This window comes from Ursus americanus, chromosome 2 (assembly GCF_024610735.1).
Source record: "Ursus americanus isolate L20-20 chromosome 2, mUrsAme1.1.p, whole genome shotgun sequence".
NCBI classification, from domain to species: Eukaryota; Metazoa; Chordata; class Mammalia; order Carnivora; family Ursidae; genus Ursus; species Ursus americanus.
This window is the reverse complement of record NC_142128.1, coordinates 37,764,827-37,775,652: the sequence shown is the minus strand read 5'-3', so window position 1 is coordinate 37,775,652 and position 10,826 is coordinate 37,764,827. Positions and strand designations below refer to the sequence as shown.

At 45.4% G+C, this 10,826-nt stretch overlaps 1 protein-coding gene across 6 annotated transcripts; it reads left to right on the top strand.

Moving 5' to 3' along the window:
• The first annotated feature begins 3 nt into the window (after positions 1–3).
• LOC123783664 (zinc finger protein 75D-like) lies at positions 4–10,587 on the top strand. Of its 6 annotated transcripts, none has more exons than XM_045784553.2 (9): positions 4–151; positions 937–1,022; positions 2,066–2,261; positions 2,963–3,054; positions 3,506–3,632; positions 4,838–4,929; positions 5,210–5,336; positions 7,247–7,357; positions 7,534–10,587. In XM_045784553.2, exons 3-9 carry the CDS (start codon positions 2,165–2,167, stop codon positions 8,127–8,129), a joined length of 1,242 nt encoding a protein of 413 aa, XP_045640509.2. In that variant the 5' UTR covers positions 4–151; positions 937–1,022; positions 2,066–2,164; the 3' UTR covers positions 8,130–10,587. The 6 variants fall into 6 exon arrangements, with proteins under 6 accessions (XP_045640509.2, XP_087727355.1, XP_045640511.2 ...); XM_087871229.1 differs by having other exon boundaries at positions 937–1,133; XM_045784555.2 differs by lacking the exon at positions 937–1,022 and having other exon boundaries at positions 9–151; positions 2,066–2,231.
• The last annotated feature ends 239 nt before the right edge of the window (positions 10,588–10,826 follow it).

Below are 10,826 nucleotides of genomic sequence, written 5' to 3'. Positions count from 1 at the left end.
CCCGGAAGGGCGTCAGTCCGCTTCCGGCCGGGGCGCGGTGTCCATTGGGGCCCGGGCGGCGACGCGGTCCTGAGGGCCGGTGCTGAAGCGGGTCCTGCGCCTGGCGGGGCCCGCCTCGGAGCGGCGCGGGGCGGAGGGCGGCGGCCTGCAGGTGAGCCGGTGGCAGGCGGAGCGGCCGCAGCCCCGGAGCTCCGGAGGGAGCCCGGCCTCAGTGCGGCGGGCGGGGGCGAGGCAGCCATTGTCCTTGGGCGGCGGTGCTTCCGGGCCGGGTGGCCGCAGCCTGACGGCGGGAACGTGTCAGGGAGCCCTGCCGTCGGGCTCCGGAGGCCATCCTGTTGTCCGCCTTTGTACAGATGGCGTCGGGGCCGCGCCGGCCGGCTTTTCCGACTCGGTGGCCGGTGTTCCCGCGCCCCGGGGATCCGGGCGGTGCAGCCTTGGAGACATCGGCCTCTGCTGGTGCCGAAGCAAGGCAAACGTCCCGGTGCCCGCTGAACCTGCTGGGCGGCCAGCCATTTGGGAGTACCGTGGCATCCTGGTCGAATTTGGGTGCCGTTCCTGCGGGCTCACGCCAGGGAGAGCGAGGTCCCGAGACTCTGCTCAGTCTCGCCTCGAGGTCTAAATGGCCGTCGAAGAAAGGGAAGGTGGGCCGAAGGGTCATCCTCAACAGCACCAGCTCCCCTTCTCTCTTTCGTGACTGGCCTTTGGATAAGCGTTTTGTAAGCAAAGATCAGCTGTGATTTTTTGGGTCGAGTAAAGAGATTTAAAAACCCGGGAATGGATCTTGTGCGCCGTGCCCTTTGTGCTTCTTGCAGGGAAGTGTGAAGCAAGCCTGTTGAGCTTGTGGTTACTTAATCCGGGGATGCTGTGCGAGGAGAATAGGCCTGCTTTTTCCCCTAATTACTTTCCTTCTTCTCTGGTCTCACTTCTGTGTCCCAGCTCTCCTGCCAGTATTCGTACAGTGGGAAGGAGAATCTGGAATGTTCCACGCCCTGAGGGCTTCCTTCTTCACAAGAGGATGAAGGGTCAGAGAAGTTGGACCCCCTTCCGAGAGACAGAAGACTGGGATGACACGCTAAAATTTAAGAGGAACTCAGAATATTCTCCTGATCCTCCCTTGGCATGGGGAAGCTGGGGTGGGAGGCACAACAATGAAGTCTTTGTATAATCCCCAGGCTCCTTCCAGCCAGAGGGTGTAAATGTTCTCACTGTCTACCCTTTCGTGAATGGTTATTTTTTGTAAAGGCCAGGTCCTCAGTGGGCTTTTGTCTGTCAGTGAGCTGTGCCTTATTTCGAGTGGGTAATTGAAGAAGAAAGGGTCTGGCAGTGGATTCTTTAAAAGGAAAGCAGGGGCACCTGGGTGGCTCAGTGGGCTAATCGGCTGCCTTGCGCCAGGTGGTGATCTCAGGGTCCTGGAATGAAGTCCTGTGTTAGGCTCCCTGCCTGCTCTCTCTCTCTCAAATAAATAAAATCTTAAAAAAAAAAAAAGAAAAGAAAAAAGGAAAGCAAGGCAGGATTTTTCTGTTCCATTTTTCTTGTGTTATGAGTAGTGAGTGGTAAAGTTCATGTGACTTTCTTACTGATGTGCACTTTTTTTCTCCTCTCAGTGTTTTAGGAAAAAGATCTTTTTATTGATTTTTATTTTATGCCGTACATGGTCTCAGTTGCTAAGAAAGGTGGTAATGGGTGAAAACTAGAAAAGTAGAAGACGGGAAACCACTAACGGAGGGTTCAAAGTGGAAGCCTGTCAAAACAGGAAGAGTACATGTAGTCCATGCAACCCTGCTAGTCTGTGCTTTGGTGCATGCAAATGGGTGGGAGCACGCGTGTCTGAGAGCTAGCAGTTGCCACAAGTTTTTTTTGTTTGTTTGTTACGGTTATTTCCCCAGGTTTTGTTGTTAATATCTTGTGGAAAATTGTTGTCCCAATAACTCCTTTCGTCTTTCATTAATTTTTCTTAGTGTTTCGTACTTCCTGCCATCTGTACTCAGATTTTTCTTTTTTCTACCACCAGCCCCCTAACCAGAAATAAGTTTTCTGGTAACAGATGAAGATTATTTATTTCTAGGGTGCAGTCCAAGAGCTTGGAAAAGAGGCTGTGGTCTTCAGACAAAGTGTAGATGTCACAGACTTCAAGAGGAAGGTGGCAGAGTCACAGCCAGTGGACATGTCCGACCATGATGAATTTTGGAATATACACCAGGGGCTGCAAGAACAACTGAGCTGGAATTCCTGTAAGGAAACTCAGCCTGTATGTGACACAGGTGTGGCGGGACATGATAATTACTAATTCCTAGGAACTGTGATAGGAATTTGTGTAATCAGAATGTTGTATTTTCTATGTGTTGATCACTGTAGATCTATAAAAAGACATTAGCAATTAGACGATAGTCCCAGGTGTCAGTAGAGTAGACAAGTTGTGGGTGAATTTGGACGTTGGCTTATGATACAGAAGTACCTCCACAATTGAACTCTGGTAATAACACCATGAACTCTGTTCTTTACAAAACTGGAGAGAATAGGAGCCATCTCATTCTCATAAAATAGAGAAGAAATTGAGTTCAGAAATGGGTTATCAGTGGCAGAATGTGAACACAGTTGTGTATCAGGAAAAAAAATAATGATTAAAAAAAATCATATCTTTTATTATACAATGGATTCCCTGAGTACTTCATTTTTAAATATGTATTACTTTTGCCTGATTGAGAACCATTTATTTCATGAGAGGAAATTAAAAAGTGTTTTTCTTTCATTAGGTCACTCCTGAAAATCGGGGAACCTATTTTAGGTGTCAGTTGATAATTTGGCTCTTATTTACAATGAGAAGGCTACTTGAAGACACCATACACACTTGCAAATGTATCCTCTCTCTGATAAAAGAATTGGTATCATCTGTATTTTAGAAATGGGGTGAGAATGTTCATAGAAGTGAGAGAAATTTCCTCTGGCTCTTTTCTACCCACAGCTGGGCCTGTTCACCAGATTCTAGCCTTTTCTGAGAAGACAAACACCAAACACCGGACAATGGCACCAGAATTCGTCTTGCCTGAGTCCCAGGTGAGCTGTGGAATCCAGCTGTTGAGGGCCGCTTTTCCCTGCTCCCCAGGACCCATACTGCCCAGCTCACAGGCATATTAGTCCCAGTGTTCTCTCTGGGGAACTGGGCACCTCCTAGCCTATTGATGATCCCTTGCTTCTTTCCGTTTTGCCTTCTTACTTTAAAAAAAAAAGTGGGTGCCTGGGTGGCTCAGTCAGTTGAGCGGCTGCCTTCGTCTCAGTTCATGATCCCAGGGTCCTGGGATATGGCCCTGCATGCTTCTCTCTCTCCATCCCCACCACCCTCCTTGTGCTCTCTCTTACTGTTTGTCTTTCTCTGTCAAATAAATTTTTTAAAAAGCCTTAAAAAAAAAGTACTATTAATTCCTGGATTGCTGGGGTCTTATTGGCCAGATGGTAGGGCTGTGTCTGTAGCAGCAAGTACTGAGCTGAAACCCATTATCTTCTTTAGAGCTTCTTGACATTTGAAGACGTGGCCATGTATTTTTCCCAGGAAGAATGGGAGTTACTGGATCCCACTCAGAAGGCCCTCTATAATGATGTAATGTGGGAAAACTATGAGACTGTCATCTCTCTAGGTAAAGAATCTCCCTCTCCCATTGGGTAGAAGTTGAGTGATCTGTCATGTTCTCTGCTTACTGGGAATGCATTCCTCTGAGAGGCTGTGTTCCAGTAACAGGTTGTTTCTCAGCTAGATGGTGTGTGGACGGGGGAAAGGTGTGTCCAGGTCACCTGGGGAGCTTTGTCCAGGTGCACATGGTCATTCCTTGTCCTAAAATTCTTGATCCCTTCCTCCCCTCCAAATCTGCTTTTTTTTTTTTTTTTAACCTTTCTCATCCCCATATAAGGAACTATCATTTACCCACTATGTCACACCAGAAAAATACAGGGGCGCCTGTGTGGCACAGTGGTTGGGCGTCTGCCTTTGGCTCAGGGCGTGATCTCATCGTAATGGGATCAAGCCCCACATCAGGCTCCTCCGCTATGAGCCTGCTTCTTCCTCTCCCACTCCCCCTGCTTATGTTCCCTCTCTCGCTGACTGTCTCTCTCTGTCAAATAAATAAATAAAATCTTTAAAAAAAGAAAAAAAAAAGGAAAAAGAAAAATACAATCATCCTGAGCTGTAATTTTTCCATTACAAGCCACTACCAATGAATCACTGTCCATTTGGCTCCACCTTCATAGCGTAGGCACAGTGCAACCATATCTCATCCTTTTATTAAAGTCCTGATCAAATCATGAACTTTCTGTGCTGTAAATCTTAGGATGTCTTCTGACAAATTCAGAATAAAATCCATATTCCTTACTGAGGTACCCAGGAGCCTATAAGATGTGGTTGCTACTCACCTTCCTGCCCTCGTCTTTTTTCCACTGGTGTCTTTGTTCAGTCTTCTTTATACACACTGATTTTGCTGTTGCTTGAACTCACCAAGCTAATTTTTACCTTTCCATTTCATCTACTGGCACATTGGCTCTGAGTTCTACATTTTTAAACACCTCTAATTTTTGCTCAACTCAAAACATTTTATATGACATAAGAAAAAGTGAGATTTCCCTTTACTGACCACATGAAAACTAAAGACGGTCGACTGGGGAATTGGTTTGGGGGGTTATTAGATGCTCAATTCTTCTTTACTATGAGAAGGCCACTAGTGCGTATCACTTAACATTTGTAAATATGTCCCATATGTGTAAAGGAAACAGTATCTTCTATATTTTAGAAATGAGGTAAGGATGTTCATAGAAGTGAGAGAAATTTTTGTTGGCTCTTTTCTACCCACAGCTGTGCCTGTTCACCAGATTCTAGCCTTTTCTGAGAAGACAAACACCAAAGACTGGACAGTGGCACCCGAGCTCATCTTGCCTGAGTCCCAGGTGAGCTGTGCAATCCAGCTGTTGAGGGTCGCCTTTCCCTGCTCTCCAGGACCCACACTGCCTAGCTCACAGGCGTATTGGTCCTAGTTTTCTCTCTGGGGAACGGGGCACCTCCTAGGTTATTGATGATCCCTTGCTTTTTTCCTTTTTGCCTTCTTACTTAAAAAAAAAATTTTTAAATGTGCTATCAATTCCTGGAGTGCCTGGGTCTACCATGGGCCAAATGGTAGAGCTGCTCTGTAGTGTCAAGTACTGAGCTGAAGCCCATTGTCTTCTTTAGAGCTTGTTGACATTTGAAGACGTGGCCATGTATTTTTCCCAGGAAGAATGGGAGTTACTGGATCCCACTCAGGAGGCCCTCTACAATGATGTAATGCAGGAAAACTATGAGACTGTCATCTCTCTAGGTAAAGAATCTTCCTCTCCCATTGGGTAGAAGTTGAGTAATCTGTCATGTTCTCTGCTTGCTGGGAATGTATTCCTCTATGTTCAGATAACAGGTTGTTTCTCAGCTAGATGGTGTGTGGACAGGGGAAAGGTGTGTCCAGATCACCTGGGGAGCTTTGTCCAGGAGCACACTCCATATGCTGTGTAGCTTTCCTGATTTATTTTTTCTCCTTCCCCAAATCTATTTTCATCTCTCTCTCCTCTCAGTATCATATCTCTATATCATAGTTAAGAAGGAACGTACAGTCATCCTTTCCTGTGATCTTGCCGTCCTACCGCATTTTAATGCATCACTGTCCTTTTGGCTCCACCTTCACAGTGTAGCCTGAGTGCGGCCGTGTCTCATCTCTTTGTGCTGTTAGCGTCCTGGCTTAAGCCAGCAGCATGTCTAACCAGACTGACCTGGGTACTTTCTGACTGGTGCCCCTGCCTCTTGCCCTCCCATGCTCTGTTTTCCACCCAGCAGCCAGAATCTTCTAAAAACCTGGTCAAATCATGACATTTCCTGTTTCAGACCTTATGATGACTTCTCATCACATTCAGAGTAAAATCCACACCTTACTGAAGTGCTTAGGATCCTCCAGGATCTGACCCTACTCACCACCCTGCCCTCATCTGCTGCCACTTGTGCCCTTGCTCATTCCTCTTGAGCCTTACCAATCTTTGTGTTTCTTGAACTTGCCACGGTCATTTCTACTTTCCCTTTTCCTCTGCCTGGCACACTTTTCTGCCACATGGCAAAACTCTCACTTTCACATTCCTGCTGCAATATCAGTTTTTCAAAGAGGTCGTCCATACTACCTCATCTAAAATAGCTTCAGAAAAGCAAAATCTTAAATGCTGAGTTATCCTGCTTTAGTTTTCCTTAGAATATTTATCACGTGCTGACAACCTTGTTATTTATTGCTGTTGGGTGAGCTCCCATGAGATCAGAGTGCTTTTGGCTTCATCACCACTATATCATTAGCCCAAAGAGGGTTCCTGGCACATGATAGCCACTCAGTACGTGTTGATTGAATGACCGAGTGATGATTACTTCCCCCACTTGGCAGTGTATTTAGAAAAGTTTCATTAAGTGATTCTGGTCTGTTTCTTCGATCTGGACAAGAACCAGTAAGCTATAGGAGTGGGAGGAATCTTTCCTAATCCACTGTGTGGTGCTAAAGAGCTAAGTAAGAAGTAGGGGCCCCTGGGTGGCTCAGTTGATTAAATATTTGACTCTTGATTTCAGCTCAGGTCACAATCTTATGGGTCATAAGATCAAACAGTCTGTCGGGCTCCACACTCCAAGGGTTGTCTGCTTGAAGATTCTCTTCCTCTGCCCCTTCCCCACTTGTGAGCTTGTGCACCTGTCTGTGCACTGTCTCTTTCTCGCTCTCTCTAAATAAATAAATGTATCCTAAAAAAAAAAAAAAGAGTTTAGTAAGAAGTTACTGTTATGACAGGAATCACTAGTGCGTATGATATGCAGCCCCTGACCTTCACCTTGCTGTGCTAGACTTGAGCTAATCCTAAGGAATTAATAGGACTAACCTGTACTCCCTGCAGACTCCTGGGTTTGGTTCAACCTTGTTCAAATATAGGGTAATCTTGGTGGCAGAAGAGGGGCACTGTAGATGGATTCCCACGCCCTTTTCCTCTCCATGGGTCTAGCTTGGGTTTATTTCTCAGTCTCCACATTGTGCATCCACCCACGAATGCAGTATAGTATAAACCTGAAACCAGATAGGGGAGTCTACCCATTTGACCATTTTGGATAACACACTGTAAACTGTCCTTTGCTCTTCCTGAAATAGTGTGGAGTTGGTGGATAATTGTTGAGTGGCTAGTTGGGTTGCCAGGCCTTGACCTCCTTTTTTCCATTTCACAGCGTTATTTGTGCTTCCCAAACCTAAAGTGATCTCCTATCTAGATCATGGGGAAGAGCCATGGGTTCAAGGGCCCTTGGAGTTCAAGAACAGTCCTGGAGACCTGCCTGCAGGTAAATATACCTTGGGAAGAGGACAAATGTGCATTTGATAGCAACCTTTGCAGGGACTTAGCATTTAAAATTCTGCTATCTGTGTTTTATAAGTTGGTAATCATTGAATTTTTCTCTCCATTCCTGTGGTTTTGCTCTGCCATGCAGTTGGCTGATTGTTATGTTTATTCCCACAGGGTTAAAGGTCAAAACTGTCACTGAAAACCATCAGCCCGTATGTCTTTCTGACTTAGAAATACAAGCACCGGGAGACATAGTCTCCAAAAAGACCCGAGTGAAAGTTCCCCAGAAAACAACAGGTAAAGAAAATCATGGTGATACACACAGGATGGGGAAATGGCATCAAGAGTTTCCAGTTAATCAAACAAAGGAACTTTCAATCTGGGAAGAAGAGCTGCAGAGACTTATGGATCTTCACAAGAAAGCCCGTGCAGTAGAGAAGCCTTTTACATGCCAAGAGTGTAGGAAAAACTTCAGACTTACCTCTGATCTTACTAAACACAAAAAAATTCACACGGAAGTGAAGCCGTATAAATGTCAACATTGTGGTAAGAGCTTTAGAGGGAAATCAGATCTTAATAAGCACATAACAATACACCAAGGAATAAAACCATATAAATGCTCCTGGTGTGGGAAAAGCTTCAGTCAAAATTCAAATCTGCGTACACACCAAAGAACTCACACTGGAGAGAAACCCTTTATGTGTTATGTATGTGGAAAGAAATTCAGTCAGAACTCCCACCTTAGTAAACACCGGAGAACCCACATGTAACATAAGCATGAGAAACTTCAGAAGCAGTCCAGCCTTATATACCAGAAACACCACCACTGAACAGAAGCCTATCCAGTGTCCTTGGTCTCAAGAAATTCACCAAGTAGTGCTTAACCCTGAGGTTTATGAAAAATAAATTATGAAGCATGAATAATTCATCAGTGGAAAATTTGGTGATATAAACACGTTTCTCAGAAAGGAATCAAGGTTGACTCTGCAGGGGATGCGTTAGTTCTGTACTAATTGCATTTTTACTAATAAATCTTCAGGGAATTCCTAACAAGAAAGATGGTCAAAGAATATTCTGAGTACAGAATGTACTATTTCATGATTGTACCTGGCAATTAGCAAATTCAGCTCAAATAGCAAATACACCCATGAATTAATCAGTCTTCTGTGATCATCACGTTGTTGGTTTTACATTGATCTTCCAGTCGCTTTAAACACATGGTAGACACATTTGTAGCATGGTCTTCCAAAACAAGAAAGAATAACATGCATGTTTAATTGGATATCATTGCCTTCAGGGTAGTGGGCTTACCAATTTCAAGAGTCCTATGGGGCAAAAATGAGTTCTGTCAAGTTTTCCAAGAACCAGATTGGATTTTCTTCCTCTCCTTTGTCATTGGACACTCTTCCCCAAGTTGGAGTTCCATCTCGAACATTTTAGCTCTTCAATCCTTTTAGCACCATTTTTACTGTGATGAAATGCTATTTACCTCATTACTAGGGAATCTGCCAGAAGAAGTAATAGTGCACTAACTTAAACCTCTCGTTGGTGGTGGTTGATAGAGGAAAATACCAAGATCATATGGAAACGGGTTGCAATTTTTAGCCATGGATTATGTATTACATGTAAAAAAGATTGTCTGCAATAAAAGAAATAGACATTTTTCCCCTCTCACAATGTCAGCCATAAATATTAGTACTTTCCCAGGTTCTAAATGGTAATTTATGGAAATTCAGAATCAAATCAGGTTTTTGTTTATAAGAACAAAGAGGGTTGTTTGGGAACTGGAGTGTGTGCTGCAGGCGGGATGTTGTTCACTGGGTGTGGCAGAACATTGGGTTCCCAAGAGGAAAGGTTTGGGAATCAATGCTGAGCGGTGGGCGGGGATGCGTGAATCTGCATTCCTGTTGGTTGTCTTACACTGTAAACTATTACTAAGCAGGCAGGGTGTCTGTCTCTGTCTCTGTTTTGTACACGGCATTTAACAGCCTTAGGTGACAAATGATAGATGGCTGAACATCTCTGTGGGCTGTGGATCTTCTTAGAACTCTTGTCTATGACAGTGACTCCCAAGTGTTCCTGTTAGAGCTTTTGGGTAGTTTTGGGAAGGGGGTTAAATGATCTCTCCCAAATACCTTATAAACGATGAAGTTGAGGCTCAGATATGGGGACTTGTTCAAGACCCGAGTGCTAGTGGTCTGTTGGCTGTCAGCTCGCTGCGTCAGGAGGCCTGAAGGCGGGATTAGCGGGATTAGCAGGATGTGTACATTATCCCTGCAGGGCCAGGCTGGGTGCCATTGTGCTGTATCTCCTTCTAACTTAGAAAAGCGCTTAGGTCTCCGTGTGTTCTGTGAAAGAGAGAAAAGTATTTCAACTCAGGGTTATTCTAGAGATCAGAGGGATTGGCGAAAGAAAAGCCCCTCACAGCCTGGCCAGTGGTAGATGCTCGACCAGCGTGCATTTGTTTCCCTTTCCCCTGCTCCCCAGGGTTGTGCTGGGCAGACTGACTGCAGTAAAGAAGCAGTTGTGTTTATGGCTATTTTCAGCTCCTTTCGGGAGTTGAGCAGTGCTGGTGGTGATTATGCTCAGTTGATTTGGTCCTTGGCTTCAGTACTTTATGGTGTAAGTCACCTGAGCTGTGGGTCTGGTGCCCTCAGTAAGATGTTATTTTCTTCCCCCAGATGAACTACACCAAGTATTATTCCTTAGGCACAGCCAACTCTGAAGCTCTCATCTGCATAGCTGTTACCCATCACCCTCTTCCTTAGGCTTGAGGTATTCTGTCTCATCCCGGGATACATGTGGACATCTTCGTGCTACGTTCATTCAATTTCGTGTGGGCCTCTTATGTGCCCAGGCACTGTTCTAGACTGGGAATATAGTAGTGAACAAAAGAGCTAAAGATACACTCTCACGGGACTTGCGTTCTAGTGAAGAGTGTAAAGAAGAGTGGTTATAGTTTTCTGCTCCTTGCAGTTCGGGTCATAGGATAGTTGTGGGTAATGCGTTGTGAGCAGAAGCCCCACTTCTGGGCTGAAGCCTTTATTGCTGCAGGACTCTAGTGCCCTTCTTGGCTCGGTTGTGGAAGCCCGTACAGAAAGAGGTCACAGGGCCAAAGTAGTCTGGAGTGCTGAGCCCCCATATGGAGCGCGGTTGTCCTGGGAAGTCCCTCAGACCTGTGATGGACTTCATGGGAATGAGAAATAAACTTCCGTTAAACTACCGAAATGTCGGCGTCGTGTCTTTCTGCAGCGTAACCTGGCCTGTCTACGTAGAGGCAGCTGTTCTGCTAGAGCTCTGGAACATTTCTGTGTCAGTCCGCGTGGACTTTGGCCCTCAGAAGAGCTGCGCCTTCCTGTAGATGCTCCACTGAGGTCATGTGACACTGATAGGCACACTGAGGAGCTTACGCGACTAGGTGATAGGAGAGACTGAGACAAGTCCAGGTTGGTCAGTTTTTCAAGGGG